This window comes from Cynocephalus volans, chromosome 12 (genome assembly GCF_027409185.1).
Source record: "Cynocephalus volans isolate mCynVol1 chromosome 12, mCynVol1.pri, whole genome shotgun sequence".
Taxonomy (NCBI): domain Eukaryota; kingdom Metazoa; phylum Chordata; class Mammalia; order Dermoptera; family Cynocephalidae; genus Cynocephalus; species Cynocephalus volans.
This window is the reverse complement of record NC_084471.1, coordinates 98,655,292-98,679,970: the sequence shown is the minus strand read 5'-3', so window position 1 is coordinate 98,679,970 and position 24,679 is coordinate 98,655,292. Positions and strand designations below refer to the sequence as shown.

The 24,679-nt window shown below is 43.9% G+C and overlaps 1 protein-coding gene across 1 annotated transcript in view; it reads right to left on the bottom strand.

Moving 5' to 3' along the window:
- Positions 1 to 2,865: 2,865 nt before the first annotated feature.
- Positions 2,866 to 24,679, bottom strand: part of GRIN2B (glutamate ionotropic receptor NMDA type subunit 2B) — a 285,725-nt gene continuing 263,911 nt past the window's right edge. The window contains exons 9-12 of the mRNA XM_063075751.1: positions 11,715 to 11,875; positions 9,865 to 10,052; positions 7,089 to 7,327; positions 2,866 to 4,722 (exon numbers count right to left, since the gene is read on the bottom strand). Coding sequence (XP_062931821.1) covers positions 2,866 to 4,722; positions 7,089 to 7,327; positions 9,865 to 10,052; positions 11,715 to 11,875 — 2,445 coding nt within the window. The remainder of the gene's footprint in view (positions 4,723 to 7,088; positions 7,328 to 9,864; positions 10,053 to 11,714; positions 11,876 to 24,679) is intronic.

Sequence of the window (24,679 nt, the reverse complement as noted above, 5' to 3'; positions counted from 1 at the left end):
TCAGCCACACCAAGAATGGGAGGTTAATTTGACCTCAATTCTGTTTTAAGCCCTTCTGGGAATCTCTCCTACCATAGGTACTGACACAGAAAATATGGTGCCACCAGCTCCTCTTCACATGGAATGCTGATAACTTATGGTCTACCTAGAAGACAGAAGTTAGACCTGGGCTTTGCTTAGAGCCCGTCTGAACCCTATGTGAAGCCCAGGTCAAAGCTCATGAATGCTTCTCACAGACCATTAAGGAGACCGGTTTGGGGGAGTAGGGCACGGACACAAATGACTTTCCCCTGGCTTTTTCACCATAGCGACCTCCCTTCGCATTCTCTTTTCCCAGACGCCCTGAAGCAAAAGCCATACAAAACAATCCCCCCAATGGAAAATGGAAACCCATAACAAAACACTTTTTCCCCCTGTTCCCATCCCCATCCCACCCCCTCCAGCCCAACACCCTGAATACTCACAAGAGAACACTTTAGCTATACAAAATTAATTAGAAAACAAAATATTTACATATGAAATAAACACCATCTTGATTTCCGTCTCCAGTGGAGACTGACAGAGCCCCCTTTGTTCTAGATTGCTGCTCGCTAGCTTAGTTGGTTTGGTATTTTATGTTAAAGGGGCGAGGTAAGAGGAAGAGAGAGGGGATGAGCCCCTGAGCCCTGGACAGAGTCCGGGGAGCAGCGTGTGCATGGCCGCTCGCCTTCTCCCTCCTGCAGATGCCTCCCGCCCTCCGTGCTCGCTCGCAAAGTCTTTGCTTGAATCTAAGGTAAAGCGACCCATGCTCCTCCCTCCAGATCTGTGACAGGTTCAGCCCCTTGCCCCCACGCTCACTTGAGAAAGGAAACAAAAGCTTTACAAGGCCTTCAGTTGGCTTTAAGATGAAAGATACTGAGGTAAACATCAAGGACGGGTGGGGGGACCGCAGGCAAGGGCGGGGAATGAGGGAGGGTCATGAGTCAGGGAGACAGGACGGCAAAGAGCAGCCCTGGAGGGTGTGACTTGAAGAGACAGGGCAGCTTCCTTCCAGAGGAGGAAAAGCACCTTTCTGGTTTGGGTGTCCTGTGTGCAACATGATGGGCCCGCCGTCAAGCGTCCAGACAGACCTGGGGCTCTTTGGATGCCACCCTGTGCAAGAGGAGGATGGCAGGATGGTGCAACTGACCCATAGAACACCCCTACCCCAAGTTTCAGGACCCGCAGTGACAATCATTCATTTCCTTTCCCAATTTTCCAACTTAAAGTGAAGGGGGCATCATAACTGCCAGCACCCTCATCCCTGGAGTTTTATACACATTCTTTTTTTTTTTTTTAATTCTTGAATAGTACAATCTGAGAGGAAAAGGAGGTGTTGTTGCAGGAAGGTGGAAAGGCTTCTACCAAGAGTGTTCCCACTGGGTTCAAGTCACATTCCCAGGGAGCCAGGCCCAGTGACGTTGTGGGAGAGTCCCTCCCCTCCTCCCCACCCCACCTTCAAATCTCTTCCTTCTCCCCATGCCTCCTGAGCTGTCCTCCTGGAGGCAGGCTCCTTTCTCTCCACCCTCTGTTCCGTATCAGTTGCAATCAGCTCTGGGGGGAACAGGCCTGCTATCCTAGCTCCAGGTTAAGTAAGAAGGGATCAAAGCATTGAAAACATCCCCCTCTCTCACTTACCCTACCACAAGTGACTCCCCTCTTCTTCAAAGCCTTACTTAGCTCCTCCCCAAACCTTGGCCAGCTGAGAGTTTAAAAGCTCAAAAGAGCTTTATGGGATCTTTTGCTCTCATGTAAGGGCAAAAGGATCATGGCTGCTTCTATTTCCCTTTAGCTTTCCTGGAAAGTTTTTGGCCCAAACTGGATGCAACTCTTGGCAATCACTGAGGAATTATTCTTGTACCTTGCTCTTGCAGGACTTTTCATCACCTTTTTTGTGTAGACCACAGAATCTTCTTTGTCAAGAACTTCCATTCTTCTCATTCAGGAAGGGTGAAGGGGGGAGACAGCCAACATTCAGGTAACATGTGACCATCTCTGTTTATATATAAGCCCAAACAAGCACACTGCTTAGGGATATTGAAAGAAACAGCAGAATGAGTCAAGGTGGTCTTCTGCACACGTAGAGGCACCTGACGACATGTGTGCACAGGTGCATATGGACATACACACACACGGAATCTACCTGCTCTTGCCTCCCGTGCACCATGGGACACTATCATGATGCACTTTCCAGGTTGTTTAGGAATCCTCTGATCCACCAATGACCTTTCGTTCCAGTTCACCACTAAAGAGCCTCATGGAGCTGGAGCAAACATTTTTTTGGCTTATATATAAACATACATGGCCTCCCGCTCTCTGCTTGGCACATCCTAGACAGATGTCATCTGAGCAACAAGAATTTAGCAAAAGCCTCTCTGCGTTCACAAGCAGTATGCTAAATGGTCTCACTTAAATGCTTTTGCTTCCTCACCTAAACAGAAAGATCGGTTTGGGAAAATCTACTCCTGTGCTCACATGGCCTCTGTTTGCTTCTCTTTGCTTCCCTCAGAGTGGATGGCAGAGAGCTTCTCCCTGCCAGGAGGAAGCTGGCATGTGGTGCCTCCACTCCACCCTCCTGCCCCGAAAGGGCCCGTGTCGCCTCATGGGAACGGGAGTGGCTGACAGACGGGGGAGGAGGAGAGAATTGCCAAAGGGAGGAGAGATGGTGCCGGTCACCAGGGTTGCCCTCGGTAGGAACCAGAACTCCAGGATCCCATAAATAAATTAAAACAACAAGAAAGGAGCAAACGGGAACCAAGTTCACCCCTGTCACCCTCCGAGACATGCATACCACACGACCACAGCCCTGCCCCTCCCGTACCCACCTTCACCTCTCTCTCCCCTCACTCAGACATCAGACTCAATGCTAGAAAGTTTCTCATAAACATGCCCATTGCTGGAGCCATTGAAAGCCCTGGGGTTTTTGTTGTTAGGCACACAGGGGTTGGACTGGTTCCCTATACAGATGTCCTTCTGGAAACGGCCTGGCACAGCCCCGTGAAGGGCCGAGACCACCGGCTTGTTGGTGACAAGGGCCCGGAAGTCCGGCCTGGCTTTCGACGCCCCCGCCACCGTGGGCTGTCTGAAGAAGTAGGATTTGCTGCCATGGAGCAAGCACTGGTCGTCCCCGAAAGTGGGGATGAAAGGGTTTTGCGTGACCCGGTCAGGGTAGAGCGACTTGCTGAGCATGTAGCCACTGCCAGGGTTGTTGTGGTGGTGGTGTCCGGCAGCGGGCACTGAGGACTTGTTGTTGGCAAAGGTGCTCTCACCGGCCGGCATCTCAAACATGTGGGCGTAGGGGCTCCCGTCCAGGAAACGGCCCTTGTCTTTCAGGCTCACGCTGCGCGGGGCCAGGGCGGCTTCCTCCTTCTGCAGGTCCACGAAGGTGTCGTAGGAGTGCTGCCGGCGCAGTTTGTTCCGGCCCTTCTTCTGGGCCTTGGAGTTAGTCGGGCTCTGGGGATACTTGGTGGAGGAGGCGTTTGCCGGCACGGCCACAGGGGCAGCCGGCTGGTCCAGCTCCTGCAGGGAGTTGTCCTCACTGATGTCGTACAGGTTCCCTGCTTTCTTGCAAGCCTCGCACCGGATGCACGCCTGCCTGCCCGAGTTCTGGCCCGCCACTGTCGTGGGGTAGTTGTGCAGCTTCGAGGGGCAGCTGCGGCAGAAATTGCCCCCGGACCGGTCCTCCCAGTCCACGTTGGTCAGGTTCTTCTCCCAAGGTGCTGGCACCCCACTGACCACGCCGTGCTTGTCGCCCGTCCCGTGTTTGAGGTGAGACCTGTTGGTACAGGATCCTCCTCCACTGACTGAGTCACGCTTAAAGTCATCGCTGCGCTCCTTATAGATATCTGTCAGGTCCACGTGCTCCCAGTGAGGGGAGTTCTCCTTGGTTCGGAACTGATCCAGGTAGAAGTCCCGTAGCCCTTCCTTGTCCCTGAAGTAGCGCTTGTGGTCCGGGGAGCGGGGTGGCCGGCGACGGTAGGCCAGCTCGATCTCGTCAAATTCCCGTCGGGACTTGGCCGAGGCTGGCCGCTTCTTCAGGCTGTCCTTGTATTGCTGCTTACGCCTCTTGGCAGCATTGCCCTCGATGTTTCCATAGGTGACAGTGTGGGTGGAGATGTCAGAGACATCTGAGCGGATTAAGTCATCATGTCCACTGTAGCGGTCGCTCTTGAAGGAGAACTTGCCGTACAGGTCACTTAGCTGGCTGTGCTTGGAAGAGGGCAGGCCAATGTCCAGGGGCTTCTTGCTCATGGACCTCGGCTGGGTGGTGAAGGGTGGGTTGTCACAGTCGTAGAGCCCATCGATGGAGCTGGCACTGCCAATGCTGTGGGGCCGGTGGTGATGGTGATAGTGGTCTTGGTACACGTTACTGTCCTTCAGCTGCAGGTTACCAAACGTTCTCTCCACCTCGCTGATGTAGTCACTGAAGAGGTTCTCCTCGCAGGGGGGGTTGTTGTAGGATTTACAGTCAGAATGTGTGAAGCTGCGGCGGTGCTCAGAGATGTCATAGACAGAAGACTCGCGTCGGATGAAGTCGAGGGCGCTCTGTGGGGAGCCGTTCACGCCAGACAGGTTAGCCATATTCTTGGCTGTGCGGAGCAGGCGCAGAATGTTGGAGTGTGTGTTGTTCATGGTGGCGGTGGGGGAGTTCATCACGGATTGTCGCTCCTCGATGGCCACCCCATGGATGCAGCTGTAGATACCCTGAAACAAGAAGAGAATGGAACAGATCAAGTCTCCAGAGAGGCTAAACACGATGTTAAGGAGCACTCTCCCACTGCTAGTTGCCTAACTGGATAAGAAAATGTCAGGGAAGCATGAAGCAGATAGTGTAATACACTCAAAGAAAGATGCGGCTAGAAGCTTGCCCGATATATCCCCCTGAACTTAGCAAGTTTCATATCCTAACTAAAGTCAGTAACGTGACCATCAGAGTCGGGCATGGCCATACCAAGTGACTTGAGCGAACAGACTGGAATCACGGGACATGGCAGTCTTGCCTCAGCTCCACCACCAGCTTACCTTGGTTTTCCTTTCTATGCCCAGATTTTTATATCTTAATCAACCCAGGGCGAAAAATACTGTCAGCCTCCTGGAAATAAATGGCGATGCTCTACAGAGGTTGAGATTGCTCTGCTCCAGCTGCCAGCAAAGCACTGGGGAGCTCAGTAGCTCACAATGGCTACTCTTTTCCAGCTCTGACAAATTTTGAGCAGCTTTTAGAATTTTGGTCACCAAATAACAGCTGAGCAATTCTCTTCTTGAGCCAAGCATAAACCAAATTCACAGAGAGAGAAAATTAGGAAGCCCTGGGGTTAAAGAAGGATTTTTCTCCCACTGTGCCCTACACCGTGGGAGGGAAGAATTGGGATAAATATCAAGTGCTAAATAGGAACAAATAAGTCCCTTGTTGAATTCTCTCATTAATTCTCTCGTTAGTTCCTGTTTTCCTTCTTATGCTTTCTCACTCCCTTAATATTATCATAAATCATTAATGTCTTAACAAATTAGTATTGACTGGAGCTCCTTGTGTATAGCTCCTCGTACAGAGCTCTAAAGAACACTGTCCAGGAGAGGGAAGGGGTTGGGTTTCTGGAGGGCACCCCATGTTCAGTTCTGAAGCCAAGCCAACCTTCTTCTCACCTCTGGCTCTCTGCTTTGAAAGGTGGACAAACTTGGAACTTTTTTCTCTGTCAAGGGAAGGTATTTAAAGAGGAGGTTGTAATGAACTGTGTCTTTGCAACAAGGAGGACTCAGTAGGAAAGGGACGTTGTCCCAATGGGTAGGGATAAGAAGAGAGACAGTTAGAAGGAAAATGGAAGCCTAATGGGAAAGAAGAAATGTTTAGAAGAGGTGAACCTCACTGTCCCACAGGACTTCAGTAAGATAGACAATCTTGGAGGTTTGGTGGTCTACTTTCTTTCTGCACCCTTCTTTCTAGCCCTTCTTTATTATGGCCAGGAGAAAATGACAAGCATTTTTCCTCTATAGAGGCATTGATTATGTCAAAGGGCTATGAATGGGATTTCTACCACAGGCCACAAGCTCCTATTGCTTCTGGCATCCCCCTACCTGAGACCCTGGGGAAGGACCATGCAGTGGAACACCATGGCCCAGGGACCATAGCTACTGCCAGTTCCATCCTGATCTGATGTTACTGAATAGCCTGAGTTAACTCACAGCCAAAGAGAAAATGAAGAAATTGTTTTCTAGCAGTAAAATAGTGCAGGAAAATGATTAAAAGATGAAAGAATTTAATAGGAAATCCATTTTCTTACATAACTCCATTTGAGCCAAAGTGGGTCATATCTGGAACCTGGACCTCAATTCCAAAAGGAAATGGGAGTTCACCTCTTACAAATGAGTTTCATAACTTTATTAACAAAATCAAAAGAAGTCCACTTAAAAAAAAAATACCTCCCTGTGACTTTCTGTTCATACTCAAAATTGTGTTCCTAATGCCTCACTTTGGACTAGAAATGAAGAAGAGATGTAAATAAAGAATGACTTAAGAGTTATACTCTTGTTCCAATTTAGAAAGTTTTTGGAATGTAAATTTCTTATGAGTCAGGACTTATTTCTGAAGGTTCTGCTAAGTTCTTTAACTCCCTATAACCCACACATGGTTAAAACAGAGTGGAACAATGAGACCACCTATAATATACCTTTGCATGTTAGAATAAGACAGATATGTTATATTTCCCTATTTAAATAGAAATGTGATTTTTAAAGGATTAAATGATTAATACAGCCTTTACAGAATTAACTAATGATGATGAAAGGCATTTGGTAAGAAGCCAAATTTTCCATTTTGATAGATCTGCCAGTTCTTACTGAGAACCAAATGCCCAAACCCCACACAGAAAGCTGTTTCAAGGAAATATAGCATCCCCAGTTTTGGAGCCACGTGAAATTATATCACACAAACTCCTGGGGAAATGTATATGATGTGGTTTCTTGTGTTAGCAACACAGGGCTGGAGTTAGTGCCCTCTTGGGTCTTTCTGCTCTGCAGAGTGCTGGGCTAAGCTGTCCTTAACAAGCTCTGGGCATCTAAATCAAAGCACTTACTCTGCTGATGGAGAAGACCATGCCAGGCTTGCCAGAACAGACACCCATAAAGCAATGCCGGAACTGCCAATAGAAAAGGTGTTCACAGATGAAGGTGATAAGGCTAAGAGCCATGGCCGCCCCCAACATGTAGAAGACTCCCGCCATGTTGTCGATGTCCAGCTGGCTGCTCATGACCTCATTCTTCTCGTTGTGGCAGATGCCAGTAAGCCAGAGAGCTTCGAGTTCTTCCATCTCCCCTGGAGACAGGGCAGAGAAGGAATAGAGAGAAAAAGAGGAGGGGAAGGGAGGGGAGAAAAGGGGAAACGAACGGCATTGGGAAAGAGAAAGAAAAACATGAGAGAGAAAGAGGCAAGGAGACAGAAAGAAAATGGATAGAAAAAGTTAAGATATTCATTCTCAATGTAGTCAATAAGTATTCAATGAAAACTTAACATGGGTTCTGTAGGTGATACAAAGACAGGAGTCATTACCTTGACTCTCCATTATCTATCCAGAATAAATTGGTATATAAATAATCAATATGACAAGCTGTATACTGGTAACATGAGTTCAAATTAGCAAGATCAATTTTGTGTATGTAATGGCCAGTGGGTTTTTATGAGGGTGGTAAGACTTAGAGGTGGGCATAGTGGACCCGTGCATTTTAATTTATATTATACAAAGAGGCACTGCAAGCAGGAGGAACAGCATGATCAGAGGGAGGGAGGCAGGAAAACACAGGCTTATTTAGGGAAAGGCATGCAGAACAGTCCAAACAGAACTGAAAAAGCAGCTGGATAAAAAAGACCGATGCAAGAGTGCTGAGACCCTGAGCAGCAGACTAAGCACTCTGCACTTTATTTTATAGACAGTGGCGAATAACATAATCAAAGAAGTGATTCAGAAAATTGCTCTTCAAATTTCAAGAAGCAGATTGGGTAGTGGGGGGAGAGATAGAGAGAGACTGGTGAAAGACTGATTGATTCCCTAGGGCCTCTCGGATATACTGATCTCTTGTAGAGAAAAATAAAAATATCAAGAGTAAAGAGTAAGCTTGCATAAAATAAGACCACCAAATTCAGACCTGCCTCCGTTTAACACTGCTTAAGGATGCTTTGATTACTTCAATTCATGTCGGAATTCAATGACCTTTATCCACCTCTCTGGGTGTTAAGAATTAGGAAGGTAGAAATCCTAGACAAAAGGAAAATGAAAGAAAGCATGTGCCCTAGAATGCATCTAATCTACACAAGCAAAATTCTGAAAATCTCATGAAGAAAACTGTTGGGTTCCAATAGTTTCAGTTTGGTAAAAAATTTGAAATTTGCATTATATGACTAATGCTTTGGCAACTTTCTCAAATCATTTCTACTGCTGCTCTTCCTCATAGACACAGGCTCTATTACTGCCTTTAAGTGACAACTACGCTAAAATTACAGAAGCTCTTATGCCCAAATGGCTTAACACTCCCACTATAACGCCCTACTTTTCCCAATGTTAATCAAATCCCTTTGTACTCATTTCTGCAATCAAACTATGATTTTCCTAACTATAGGAGCAGCCACATTTATCTCGAGTCTCAAAATCCGCTGTGATCTTCTGCTTCTGGCCTCATCACTAACAGCAAAGATTCTGCAGACACACTTTAAAGAACCGCTTGGCTGCAAACATACTTTAAAGAACTTCTTGGCCTGTGGAGCCAAGAAGAGTCAAGCTGCTCATCTGTAACTAGATTAGTTTATGTGAGGCTGACAGAAAGAGTGGGAACTTTGGACAAGAAGGTGAAGAGGGATGCAGAAGGCAGGAGTGGAATGAAATAGGATACGAGATTTTCTCCAAGCAAGATGGCTGCTCAACCAGTGCCAGAGTGACACTGAGAAATGGCTTCTTGTGCCTGCCTCTGAGGACCCTAGCCCTGCCTCCTAGCTCTTCCAGTTGAAAGAGCAAGATGGGAGAGAAGAAAGAATGAGTAGCTGGCTGTGAGTTTAATCCTCTACCCTTTCTCTGGGCACGTAAAGAGCAGAGACCTTCACAGTTCTATCTACTGTTTTGGTCACATATGAAATGATTGATTGAAACATCAAATATCAACTTCTATTTTATCCCTGAAGGTTTGATTACAGCCTGTACTCCTGAAACATACCTCCTTGACCAACTACTTTAATCTTCTCACCCATCTTTTACCCTGTTGTGGGTTGAACCCTGTTTCCTCCAAATTGATATGTTGAAGTCCTAACCCCCAGTACCTCAGGCTGTGATTTTATTTGGAAATAGGGTTATTGTAGATATAATTAGTTAAAATGAGGTCGTCCTGGTGTAGGGCGACTGGTAATCCAATATGACTGGTATTCTTAAGAAAAAGGGAAATTAGGACACTGACACATATAGACAGAATACACACAGATAGAACACCATATGAACATTAAGGCAGAGATTAGGGTGATGCTTCTACAAGCCAAGAAATGCCAAATATTGTCAGAAAACCATTAGAAGCTAGGGGAGAGGCATGTAACAGGTTCTCCCTCAGCAGTCCCAGCCCTGCTGACACTTCGATTTCAGACTTCTAGCCTCCAGAACTGTGAGGCAATACATTTTCGTTGTTTAAGCCACTCAGTTTGTAGTACTTTGTTACAGCAGCCCTAGAAAACGAATATGTATTTCCATATCTCATAATATACTATGAAATGCATTTCTGGAAATGCACGGCTTGGAGGAATGGAGAAGGAGGAAAGGTTGATGTATTGGACTGGCTATTCGTAGAGACAAATGGGTACTCTTCCTTTCATTAACTCACCATCTCCAAAGAGCTGCAGAATAGCAAGGTCCACCTGGCGCTTCCACCCAGAATCTTTTTGGATGGCAATGCCATAACCGGTGGAAGCAAAGACCTTCCCACTGCCAATGGTCACCAGCTTGCAGCCCTCATCTCTGCCGGCCATGTAGTTCAACACTGCTGCATCGTAGATGAAGGCATCCAGTTTCCTGTACAAGAGAGAAGCCAACAAAATCCAAGGGAGGAATTTCAGAACAAAGCTACCTATGGGGCTGTTAATATGAAGCAGTAAGGTTCTAGCAAACTGTGGAGAGAATTGGTTCAAAGTAAGACTGAGGCTGGAACTCTGCCAGAACCTAAAGCTTTATATGATTTCAGGTTGAAAGGAGGAGCTTTTTCTCTCCCACTGGGAATGGTAAGAATGGAAGTTGGGTCTGATGCCAACTCATAAACTGTGTCTGCAAAAGAGAAGGAGTAAAAGGAATCAATAAAAATAATAACAGAAAAAATGAAAAATAACCACCACAATGATAACAACAAATAGCATGGGTTAGATTTATATAACATTTTTCATTTCTCAGTTCATTACAGTCCAGAGTGTGGACACGTGTAGGTGTATGTGTTTCAAGAGACGTGCAATGCTATTTTTGTGGTCAGAAAGGTTCCAATATTCCGTTGGGCAGCACGAGGATGAGCTGAGAGGTTAAGGTGGTGATGGCACAGGCTCGTGTAAGAGCAAATGTGTAAAACTGCGAGAGAAAGCAACATATAGAAGAACTCAGATCTCTCAAATTCCCAAATTTATAAGAACCTCATTTTATGTATTGTGCTTTGCAAAGACTGGATACATACTGAGTACATAGGGGAGGGAGTAAGACTAGGGGTAAGGGCAGAAAGGCATAAATCAATATTTAAAACCAACATTTAGACGTATTGAAGGTAGAGGGAGAAATTCAGATGTAGCCATACAGGTAGTAGAGAGGTCTGCATGAAAGAAAAGCATGAATCATTCCCCTCAGTTTTATAAGTTAAATAGCTTTGCTCCTCCTTGAGAAAAACCAAGCCCTTTCTGGCATGATAAGACAGAAAGTTTAATAAAAGCTACCCCATAGAAAGGTGGCACACCCAAAAACAAAGCTCTGATATGATTGAGAACTGTGGGTGTCTCAGGGGACGGACTACCCAAGTGGTCCCACCCCCAAGCTCAAATCCTCTCTTCTAAAGTCTGCTGTGAGTTTACATGGTGATAAGCTAGAATCTAACAGTATTTTAAGTAACATGTGTGTAGGTGGCTCTTCCAGACATGGAGTTACTGGGGTCCTGAGAGGCGGTCCAAGTGCTGCTAGGCATCATACAGCAAAGGATATCAGCTATAAGGCCCCTTGACCCAACCCCCAAATCCCAACAACTACAATGCTCAATTGTCTATCATTTTCCACAGCTGTGCCTTCTGGAGGCTAAATGATCACAGGGACAGGCGTGGCTGGGGCTATGCAAGCCAACGCATTTGTAGTTCATGCGCTCTTTCTAATGAGCAAATGCTCCCTAGAGTACAGAGCTGGGTCACGAAGAATGCCAACAAAATGCTGGGATGAGAGATCAGTCAACACCTTCTTACTGTTCGTTATCTAAAAACGTTTACAGTTGTTTCTTTTATTTCTCCCTGGTCCACATTCACAAGGACTGTCATTTTCACCTCTTAGACAACAGGTGTTTAAATTTAACTTGCAAATTAGTAAAGAGCAAACGAAGTCTTATCTGATTTAATTTTTTATGGCACCGAGTCTGGTATACTAGTACATCTGATTCAATACATGTTTAATAAATGCGAGGAACATATTCGGAAGCCTGAGCTTGGAAGCAATTCTTACCCTGTTTTCAGGGAGAGCAGTGCATCGTCTACACCCCTCTGGTTGAACTTTCCCATGTAGGCATGCATTTCTGCATAGTTATTGCGAATATTCCTCTCTGTGCTGCCATTGGGCACAGTCCCAAAACGAAAAGGGGGTGAGAAGTCATTAGGTCTCTGGAACTGGAAAGAAAAAGAGAGAGAGAAAAAGAAAATGCTTTAGAAAATGTGAAGAGACATTAAGTTAGCATCAGTGGATTTATAGTGGAAGGGACCCAACTATAACTCACCCAGTACGTTAGCCCTCACTCAGAAGCAGCAATTGCTGTCTGAAAGTGGACTTCAGTTCAACTCAGTTTAATACATATTGTTGAGAGATTTCTATTTGGTCAACCCTGACTTTTATCTACAACCCTTGTAGATCTTTTTATGCACATTACACAATAACAGTGTTGATGAGCGACCTCCCCCCCCCCACAAATGCTGTTAGCTTAACTGCAGTGAACTAATCACCTTTATTTCCAAAAATTGTGTAAAATCTGCATCCAAGTCTCTTAATTTAAGGGCTTTAAATGCATTGTCATCACATTTTTAAGACTACAGGGCCCTAGCGAGGCGAGCTATGTTGTGCTCCTGAGGATAATTTGTTGAGTATAAAATATGTTTTACTAAGAAATTTTCTCTTGACCTCCTCTGATGCATTCAAAGCTCAAATTTACCTTACATGGGTTGTAGGATAAATTGTAAAATAAAATACAATTTTAATTATGTTTCTCCCCTTGCTTAGGAATTGAGAATGAGTCTCCAGTGCCATCATAATAAAGTGAAACCTCTTGGATTTTCACCCCTATGACATCAACTTTATTTCTGGCTATTACCCTGCCTGCAATGAGTAAGTCTTTATGTTGCTTCCCGAACACATAATTTGTCCATTTGTATCTTCACGGCCTTATATAATGCATCTCCTCAGCACAGACTCACCTTTCTCTCTAAGCCAGTTCATGTCCTTTGTTTCAAAATATAACTCAAAGCAATTTCTTCAGAAAACTTTCTGTGAATTCCTTCTTCCATCAAGTCTACCCAAAAATGACCCATCAGTACTTGTTATTCTTGGTGTAGATCATTGTAATTCACACCACAAATTCAACTACTCTCCAGATGAAGTGGCTAAGTCACGAGCACTAGTCTTCTGGTACAGTCATTTAGAGTTTAACCTCTAGATTAACAGATGTGGATTAAAGACCAGCTCCGCCACTTACTACTGTGCTGACCTGGTGCAAGTAAGATGAACTCTCTGTGTATCATTTCCTTGTTTGTAAGGAGACAATAATGCCTAGTGTTCAAGATTCTGTGAGGACTACAGGATATAATGCGTAAGAAGTGCTTGGCACAGCACTTGGCACACAGTGAATGCTAAATAAATGTTCCCATATATTATCTTAAATTCATGTCTATATCCTGCATTTCCTAGTAAACTTCAGGCTCTCCAAGCTTCTCATTCTATTAGGATAGTAATGATCATATAGAATATGACCAGAGAAGCTCAGATTCTTCTTGGTTTCAATACTGCACCATTTACTTGGAAGATATATTTGAAAATCTAACCTGCCAATTCAGGAGAACTCTGAACCTTTGGAACTGCCTGGGCTTAGAAGCCATTCTTTTCCTTCTCAGAAAAAGGGGGTGTCACGGACCACAAAATGCCACAGCACTAAGAACCATAAATGTCATCTAATTGCTCAGTGCTCCCCAGTTAAAAGTAGAGTTATGCAGTGGTGTTAGCAATCTGTCGTGCTTCAAAAGACCACTACCTCCTAACTGAAAAGGCTCCCCCTTGGATTCATCACAGTGCTCTGTGCCACTAAGAGTTTTTGTTTGATTATTTTTAAAGGGCTTGTGATTTTTAAGTGAATAAAGACACTACAAAAGAGTCTAAGAGTTTCAGAGGTGAATGGGACACTCAGGGTTAACTAGTCCAAACCTTTCATCTTACAAATGATGAACCTGAGAGAAAGTAATTTGCTCAACATCACACAGTGGTGGTGATGGCAAACTTTAACAGGGCCCCACTGGCCTAATTAATAGTTACTCCTGTCTACTACTATCCCCAGCTGATAGCAAGCTTAAAGTAGACAGAGATACACTTTATTGGAAGAGACAGACACCAGAGTGCTTTGCATATCACTGTCAAATACAACACTTCAGAAGTCTGAAGAAGGCTATCCCCTAAATCAAAAGTAGAGTAGATTCTATGATAGGCAGCAATACAACCAAACAAACTCCCCACTTTGCTAGGACACTGACAACGGATGCTTACAATGACTAAGACACTCTAGGGCCCAAAGTATTTTCTGAAGCATCAATGAAAGCTATAATCATGTCCAATATAATTCTGGTATAAATTATTATATTTTAATTTTTTTTCAAAAAATTGGCAATCCATGCAAGGTACATGCAACAATTTTTGATTAACCACATGGAATCCAATGCCTGGAGTGCCTCACTTCCTGATGAAGTTATGTTATGGCAAGTTTCCATACTTCTGGATACTAACTTTTAATTTTAAATTATCTTTAGATGTCTACAGACTGTTTTACAACTGCATCCTTGAATAAATAAAAACTAAAGAAATGATGAAGAACCTAGAATAGCCAAGACAACTCTGAAAAGGAAGGAAAAAATTTAAGGATTATACAACCCGACTTCAAGATTTATTCTAAAGCTGTAGTAATAATGACAGTGTGGCATCAGCATAGACATTATCAGAATAGAATAGAGTGTCCACTGATAGACCCATACATATATGGTACAAAGTCAATTCAGTCGAGATAGGGTAGTCTTCAACAAATGGTGCTGGAACAATTAGATATCTGTATGCAAAAAAAAAGAACTTTGTTCCACACCTCACAAGATATACAAAAATTAACTCAAAGTGGATCATATACCGAAAATATAAATCCTAAAATTATAAAACTTCTAGAAGAAAATATAGGAGAAAATCTTTGTAATCTTGATTTAAACAAACATTTCTTAGGTACAACCCCAAAAGCACAATCCATCCACAAAAAAAAAAAAAAAAAAAAGATGAAAGAAATTTGACTTCATCAAAATTAAGAACCTCTCTTTTAAAAAAGCAGTTAAGATCATAAAACATCAAGCCACTGACTGAGAAAAAACACATGAAAATAAATTAAAGCTATTAAAAAAAACTAAAGAAAGCAGATACTGACATAGCAAGACATATTATTATAGCATCTTCCATAAGAAAACAATCAGAGAAATCAAATAGTCAGTTACGGGATACAAGGAGAGCACTGGTCTGGGAGGCATTTTGGATTTGAATTCCAGCTCTGTCTTGGGCAAGCTGCACGAACATGGGCAAGTTATTTAAATTCATAGAGCCCCATTTTTCTGGAAGCATTTTAATGAATAAGATAATATGTAGGAAAGCACTTAACACAATATCTGGCACATGGTGGGTTCTCAAAATTGTTAGCTGCTTCTGTGGGGATGAAATTCTAATATCTAAAATTGCCCTATGTAAGGCAATGTTCCCTAAGATTGAAAACTCTTGTTTTCTAATTTGTTCCTTAAACTAGGCCAGTCTGGGAACCAACAGAGAGAGCATATTGCCCCAGAATTAGCCAAAGCAGAAGCAGAAGTGAGCTTGTCTTTTTCTTTGAAAATTCTTGTCCAAGCTTGGTAAGATCTGTGAGGTTCAAATAAAACACAGGTTTTTAAAAATTGCCATTGGAACTTGAATTTTACTAAAATTAATGTCCATGGAGAACTGTATGTTTAGGGATGCCCACGGGAAGAAGAAAAAAATAATCTTCGAAGTATCTTGATGATTCCAGTAAATACCCTTATAATAAAATGTACCCGAGCCGTAAGGCATTATGTGGCACTTGTTTAACCTGAGTGGCAATCAATGCTCTCTGGGGATTTGGGAAGGAGTAAATTTAATGCTGTCAATAATCAGGATGTCTTAAAATCCGTGGAACAGGGAGGACCGTGAAAATAATTTTTTTAAAAATATAAAAGCCCAAAATACTAGGGAGACCAGCAATTGAATTAAAAACTCCATATGATTTTAAAGTAGGGAATTTTATACGTACTCCTTATTAATCACCTCTAGCCATCATAGGGCTTCCTTGAATTTGGAATCTTTTTCTAGGAGTCACCCAGATTGGGATTATTAAAACTTAGATTCGAATAGGGAAATAAAAAAACAGAATGGAAAGAAATTTAGGGATCAGTCCCATTTCCTAGATGAGGAAACCAAAGCCCTGAAGAGGTTAAGTAAGTTGTTCAAGGCCACATGGTGTAATAGGAGGACAAGCTGAGGCTTGACCCTGGGAACTGACTACGCATTGCCAGCTCGAATGCCAGCAGAGTAGTCCCACTCCTGCTTGTTGGGGAGCAGAGCTAGACACTGTAAGTGGGACCGCATAGTGAGGGTATCCTTCCCTATCTGGCATATCAAATACCAACTCCCACTCTTCCCACTGGATTCAACACATGGCTTCCAACAATTACTGCAAGCATGCACTTGCACGAGGGCAAAACAATGCCAGAATGCCAAGAGAACTGTAATCTCACTTGATCCTCCTGGAGCAGCGGGGAATCAGAATTCAGCCCTCTGTGCTGCTCAGATCATCATCTCAGCCTTTATCTTAATGACCTCAAAGTGAATTAATCTCAGCAGTCATGCAAGGAGTAAGGTGCCTGAAGGCCAGGAGGAAAGGCCCCTGCCCCCACCCAGAGATGATCAGACTGTAAGGCCCTGGGGTGTCCCACTAAAGAGCCTCTTATACAGCCTCCTGCAGAAAGAAGGGAAGAAGGGTACAATCAGGGAAGTGGAGATTTGGTCTGTTTTGTTTTATTATTTAGTAAATATATAAATTGATATTTCTACATATAGTGCATTATTAATTCATTGATAATAGCCATCCTTATTCAGCACCTACGTACAGGGTGAGGAGAATAACTGACATTATCTTTTCTGACTATAATGATTAAGATACATCAATTCATTTGGCACATATTTACCAAGCATCTATTAGTGTACGAGACTGCATTAGGAGCTGTGGATACAAAGATGAAAAAATCAGGCCCTATTTTCAAAGAGTTACATATCAGAGAGTCAGACATGTAAACATTCATTCAGCTTTTCATTCATTCATTTGATCATTCACTTATTCTTTCATTTATATAAATATTCAGCAATTATTAATGGGTATCTATTGTGTATGGACAAGACTCTGGGTACTGGGGATTCAGTATTGCAGAAGAATAAGATCTTGCTTTCAAGGAATTCACATTGTAAAGAAGGCAAATAATAAGCCTGTTTTTTTTTTTTTTTTTTTTTTTTAATGTAGTAGACTAAAACCAGCCACAAATTCTTTGCCATTCCTTACACCAAGAGGTGAGGTCTATGTCCCAGAAGTGACATTCTGGGGCTTCTGAGGCTAGAACATGAGAAACTTTGAAGCTTCTGTGTTGGCATCTTAGAACCTCGCTCCAAGAGAGTTTTTAAAAATCAGTTTACCAAGTAGGAAGTCCAGCAACCCTGAGGCCACCACAGTGGAGACACCACCTGTAGGTGCTCCTGTCCACAGTCAAAGCTGAGTCCTGCCTTCCAGCTACTCCAGCCAGAACACCAGGACTTAAAGTCATTTTGGACCCTCCAGCCCAGCTGAGCACAGCCCAGCTGCCAGCTGAATATCAAGTGATCCCAGTCGACGCACATGAAGTAGGATCATCTTCTAGATAAACCCCACTCGAATATCTGACCCACAAAATAGGAAAATGCAATGAAATGGCTCTTGCTTTAGGCCGCTAAGTGTTGGGGTAATTTGCGGTGCAGCAATAGATAACTGGAACGCAGACGATTTCAGAGTGAAAATGAAGTCCTGTGAAGAGACTGAAACAGTGTAACAGGATAAAGAACGACAGTAAGAGAACAAGTTTAGACTGGCTGTCCTGAATAGGCCTCTCTGAGAAGGTGGCGTCTGGACTGAGACTTGAAGGATAAAGAGGAACCAGGCACATAAAGATCAGGCTAAACCTGATACATGGTGACACAGGACAAGCTTGGTGTGACTTGGTGACAACGAACAACGTTATGAGTGCTATGGAACACTGCACCAGAGCCTATCAGATATGGCCATGGTGACTGGAGGTGACACGGCTGCAGAGGGCCTTGATCACAAAGAGAGGTGGATTATGTGCTAAGGAGTTCAGAGTTCATACTCAAAGGGAGGGAAAACAGTAGAGTCTCTGGAGCCAAACTGCCTGAGTTCAAATCCCAACTCTGCCGCTCGACAGCTGTGTGACCTTCAGCAACTCACTTAACTTCTCTGTGCCCCAGTTTCCACATTTGTACAACAGGTGAATAACAGTAGCTGCCTCATAACGTTTGAGTATTCAACCAGTTAACCTGGGCAAAGTGTTAGCGGAGCACCTGGTACATGATAAATACACTATGTCAGCTATTATTATCATTATTGTTACTATCACCTTCATAGTCATCGGAAGCAACTGAAAAATTCTGTCCGAATGACAAGACTGGGTTTTTGTGTTAGAAAGAGTGCTCAGGTACCAGCAGAGATGGTGGGAGGGAACGAGATGGAGGGCCAGGAGCTGAGGAAGTCTTGAGCTCCGAGAATGGTCTGGGCACCAGGGAGGAGTAAGAAGGAATAGAAACGCATCAGATGCTGCCCCCATTTACCAAGAGCATGAAAGATGGCATGTGCACAACCAACTAACATGCAGGAGCACAGAGGTGTCTGCCATTGCCGTGGAAATTCCGAAGGACAAAGGTTGCAGCCAGCCAGGGTGTCCTGGAAGGCTTCCTGAAGGAAGCTGGACAGAAGCTGGTGGGGAGGATGGGTTGGATTTGGAAGGATGAAGCTGGGAAGTTGGCATCAGTTCACGCTAGAGGAACCTTCTGCTCTAAGACTCCTCCCACACCCTTAGTTTTCAGGGTGACAGTGAGGAAACATATTTGCAGAGAAGTCTTGGAAGCCATGACACCTGAAGAGCACGTTCTGAAAACAAAACCAAATATCTCCTCAATGCTGGTGGCGCCCAGGCTGTTGTTGAGACCACTGGACCAGGCCATCTCCTGCTCAGCTGTCACCGGTCCTAGGGAGGTTAATTAGAGTTGGATCTGGTGGACGACAGCACAGAAATGAAAGCAACTCTGCTAAAATGGAGAGGGTGGCGAGGAACTGCCTTCTTAGGTAGTTGGCTACCTTGAGAAATGGCTCATTTAGTCTGAGTCCAATCAGTATGTGCAGATTCGAACAAACCAGTGCTGCGACCTTGCAGAGATGGATATCGGACATCCTGTTTGCAGGGATCCATCTGCCAGAGACATGGAATCTGGGGGCTTTTGTCTTCCAAGCTTGGCAATCCTACACATAAATATTTATCCTATTACTTCAGATTTTACATTTGAATCATAAAAAGAATCAATGCCCACATGCCACTAAGCCCTTGGAGGCACCCAAGAGAAAAGGTGGGCCGAGGACAGAAGGATGGCTTTGGCCTGAGCTGCTACTTATCAGGAGGTGGCAGAATGTCTGAATTCTAAAGAGACCACTTTTCACCTACCTAGCACCCTCTCGTATCATATTATTGTCATTACCCTCTATTTTAATAGTACTTTTAAATTATTTACTTTTATAGCATTATATTGTTGTTGTTGTTGATGTACACTTCTGTGGATTTTAATCATGAATAGAATCTTGTAGCTGCCACCACAATCAAGATACAAAACCATTCCATCACCCCAAAAACCCTTGTGTTGCTGTTTTAGAGTCACACCCTGCCTTTGCCCTTAACCTCTGACAATCACTGATCTGTTTTCTATCCCCATAGTTTTGCCTTTTCCAGAATGCCAGATAAATGGAATCAGACAGTATGTAACCTTTGGAGACTGGCTTTTTTACTTATTATAAAGCCTTTGAGATTCATCTATGCTTTTGCCTGTGTGTGTAGATCATTCCTTTTTATTGCTGAGTAATATTCTATTGTGTGATGTACCAGTGTGTTTATCCACATATCCATTGAAGGACATTAGGGCTACTTTCAGTTTTGGATGATTATGACTGGAGCAGCTGTAAACTTTCATGTACAGGTTTTTGTGTGACCATAAGTTTTCATTTCTGTAAGGAAAATACCCAAGAGTAAGAGAGATGGGCTATGTGTCCCCTGCCCCCAAATCTTTTCACATCTCTTCTCTCTTTTGATCTTCCCAGTTTTCCTAGGAACTATGAAGCAAGTATAGCAACTACTATTATCTTCATTAGCCCAGGGGTGTTGTACAAAACCATGCTGCCTGCTATTAAGTCCTTCCATAGTAACATCCTATAGCCCAACCAGGATGAAGTGGGTGTGTGTGTGACCTCAAGTTCTGAGCAGCGTCTGGAGAGAGGAGGAAGTGGCTGGAGGAGGCAGCCTCCTGCCTCTCCCACCAAGATCTCCTGCTGGGACCAAAGGAGGAAGAAGATCAGACTTTCTGAAGGCATAACCTCCTCCCATGGCCCATAAATGCTCAGGACTGACGTGAAAAGGAGGTAGTCTGTGTTTACACTGAAAGGACAATTTAATGATAAAACTGTAAATGCGCACATCAGTTATGGGCTCAAAGATGAAACTCAAAACTGAGCTCTCCCACTTATTAACTGTATAACTTAATAAACAAGCCACTTAGCATTGAAAATGAATTTTAACAATGTTCCAGGAGGAGAAATGAGGTACAACATTCCATCAGATTCTTCGTTTGAAACATGGGGCTCAGAGTAGCCACCCAGGACCCTACCCCTGGGACAACCTGGCTGTGGATATAGTGACAGATCAGGAAGTCAGACTCTTCACCTTCATGAAAGTTATAATCTGCAATGGAGGTGGGAGGAATAATTAATTATTTTTACATTTCATTATAAATTATTCATTGGAGAGAATATTGTTCAAATTCATTCAAAGGAGGTCTCTGAAGTATGATAATAACATTATAGAATGTAGTTAGAAGGTACAGGTATATAATAAAAGTGACAAAATTAACTCAGTTCTCTTCCTGGGCCCCTGATGAACCTGATGACATTTTACCACTGCCAAAAAGTGAGTTAGTATATGATAAGCATTTAACACCTTAATCATTTCTGCTGCTTTTTCTCTTATTATTAATATGAGGGTTATAATCATCTACAGTGGCAAACACACATAAGTTTGTGTGTGAAGAGATCTGCACTGGGAGGTGAGAAGGCTGGCAAGTTTGCCCTTCTCCTGCCTCTGGCCATACCATCATTCTAGAATGTGTCTTCACAACTCTGGATGCTGTGCTGCTGGGGAAGGAGCCCCTTGCCTCTCTGAGCTCAGTGTTGAGCTTGGTTCCTACAATAAGCTCCAGAGGAGAGAAGGTAGTGGAGGGACTGGAACCACCCTCCTGCTGTGGCCAAAACAAAAGTTTGTATGAAATAAAATATCAGTTCTCTAGATTTCTGCAATTTAGGTAATTATCAGTTCTCCTCACAATGATGATTTTAATACAGTAAAGCAGTCATAGCTTTTGTATTTTACAAAATTTGGATATACATGCCTTCATAAACATTTCCTAAAATATTTCATAAAATCACATGTGGCATTATACTGCATGTTAGATAACTGAAGTTTGGTCCCTGAGCTAGTAGAGCCAAGCAAATGGGTTTATTCTGTATTAACTACATTAACTTCACCATGTCATAACCCATACGTTGAAGTTTTAGGTGCTTGGCAAATTCTTGTGTCTGCCATAAAATATCATGTTCAAGACACATTTATGAGCATAAACTATGTATAAGTCACTGAGCTCTGAAATGGACTGAGGCAACAGATTTGATCCCTACATTTCAGCTTTTTTGAAAGTAATTATAATAATATAATGCCAGCAGCAGCTAACACTACTACAGCACTTACTACGTGCTGCACAATTTACATATAGTAACTCACTAATCTCATCAACCCTATGAGGTAGGCACAATTACCTCCATTTAACCAACTAGGAAACTAATGCCCAGACAGGTAAATAATTTGAATAAGGCCACAGAGCTAGAAACCAGCAGAGCAAGGATTCAAACCCAGGGTGCACACACTTAACGATAAAATGCATCCAGAGTTCTATGCACACAGGACAGATGCTCAGGAAACATGTGCAGAATAAAGAATCCAGTGACTGAACAGGTGTGCCAAGATCCAGTGGGAGGTTAAGAAAGCAAGGGCTCTGGAAGTTTAGGGGAGTAGAGACTCTTGTGAGAGGATAGGGGTAGGGAGGCTGCACATACAATGCAGAGATGGAGCCGACTCCTACAGGTGTGCCAAGATCCGCACAGGTGAAGAGCTTTGGGGAGGGTGATCAGGGCAAGTGGACTGGCACGAGCCAAGGTGCAGAGGGACCTGGGCACAGTGTGTGCACTGAAGTTGGAAGGAACGCTCTCACATGTTAAGGTGGGACACTAAGTTGGCGCCAGATAGAAGCCATGCCACAGTGCGCACTGAGCAGTCAGGCTGAGGAAGGACGCCACGTGAGCCCCCAGCACTAAGGGGCAGTGATCCTTCAGCTAACGCAGTGTGGCTTGAAGAACACAGAGGTGGGAGAAGGGATGTTTTCTGGAAAACCGCTAAGAAGCTGGACTGTTTTCAGGGGGAAAATAAAGGGAGGAATAAAAGAAAACGACATCAAAGTGGAAGACACACCCAAGTGCGCCTATATATGTGGAAGAATGACGGAGAGGAGGTGGCAGAGTCTGCCTCAATCCCATCACCTCCGCACCCACACACTTGCCCACTCCCTGCAGCTCCCAGAACACCCCAGGCAAGCTCCCGCCCTCACATGCCCTTCTCTCTGCCCAGAAAGGCCCAGATATCTGCACACACTGCTCCCTGACTATCTCCAGGCCAGACTTCACGGTCTTCTCACGGAGGCCTCCCCCGACCACCCAATCACTCACTATCCCCCTTCTCTGCTTTATTTTTCTCCATAGCAGTCAACACCTTCCAATATTGTTTATGATTGCCTTTTAAATTTATTTTCTGCCCTCTTCCCCGTTACAAGGTAATATACTGCCCATGATTTTTGTCTGCTTTGATCATCACTGCTCTATCTCTAGTGCCTAGAACAGTACCTGACACTTACTAGGCTTTCAGTAAGAATGAATGAATGCCTCAGTGAATGAATGAATTGAATAGCACAAATGTGGATACATTTATTATATTAAAAACCCCATTCCAAGTGCACTGCTTAGTGGTTAAGACATCATGCAACATCCCGTTGAGCATTAATATTCCTCAGATCTAGTGCTGGTCTGGCGTTCTGGTGAATAAAGAGTTAATTTGTCCTCACGCCAGTTGAGGACATCTTTCCTGGCATCTTCTCCATTTTTCCTTCAAAAAATATATCAGATGTGAGATCCCACAAGAGCTTGTCAGATTTAGGACTTGACAATGCATATGAATATTTCGTCGGCACCAAAAATGCGACAGAGTTGGGGATGATTATGATAACATGGAGATGAAGTGAAACAGAGGAGCAAGGACAAAGACATTCGAGTTTCACTGCTATGCCACCCTATGTGTGACAGTGGCCTGGGTTGTGCTCCTTTAGACTACTTTTAAGCAAGACTGTTACGAACAGGTGTTATTGCCATCCACTCTCTCCACCCCACAGACTGACCTGGGAGGGTGCACAGATTTTTCCAGATATTTCCTGAAAGCTGTGGGTTCTAGCAAGGAGAAATGGCCTTTAAACAAGATTTCAAGTAAAGGATACAGATGGATTCACCATGGAAACCTAGATTCTGAAGCTGCATCAGAAGCTCCAGCAGCTCACATAATTTTGGGGAGAATACTGAAGGTTGCTACTAGGATTTCCATATGCAAGATACTCCAGTGAATTTAGGGGCACTCCAGTTACTAGCATGATAACCTGAGGTTCCTAACACAGTGTCTCAGCATCTTCAGAGGCATGAAGCTGGGTTGGGGGTAGGACTGGTGAAGGCCTGTGCTAGGCAGGGCACAGGGCAAGTGGGGATCCAGGGACAGGCAAGTAGGGGGACAGGCACACCTCTGTGCTCCTGGCAATCGATCAGATCAATCAGTTCCAAATTGAGAAATGGAAATGCCAGCATGTGCACACACTGTCACATTGTGACCCATTTACAGCACAGCAGAACTTCTTGCTTTGGTCAATAAAGTCAGTCCTATGTGAGGGACATTCCAGGTTATAGAATGTCAGCACTGGGAGGTGGCCAGTGATCTCTCCAGGCACACTGCATCCCCCGCTGGGGTTCACAATGGACCATCACAGGAGAGTACTCTGACAATCCTTTAGAGAAGAAACTTATTTAAACTTGTCACAGCATTTCCCTAAACTTGTTTTGCCAGGGATTTTTTTTTAAGGAATACCCATTATGTCTCCCAGAACATCCTTGGGCTGTGAAATAAGAGTTTAAGAAATGTCAATTGAGTAACTTCCTCACTACCCAGAGGAGGAAACAAAGACCAAACAGCCATATTCCCTGTCACACAGGGACATATGTCCTGTCCCCTCCCTCCCTTTTTATTTGGCCACCACACATGTATTGGGTGCCTAGTCTGCACAGGGAACTGCACCAGAGGGTCAAGGGCAACGTAAGGCAGACTCTTCCATGCCTTGGAAGAGTCCTTTAGGTCCTTTAGGACCAATAGGAGACCAATGTGCCTAAGACATTCTTAATGGGTCTCCAGTTTTAATGTTCACATAATTATTAGAAGGGATTGCTACAAAAGCAAAACATCAATAACTATGTTGGTAGAGGAATGAACTTTTATATTTCCAGTTTACTAAGGGTTAAGCCCCAAACCTCATACTTTCAACCCTTTTGTTGAAAATCATTCTCAACTATATTAATTCACATTGTATTTTAGGGTTATCATCCATTCCAGCATAATCAGTGAACACCTGCG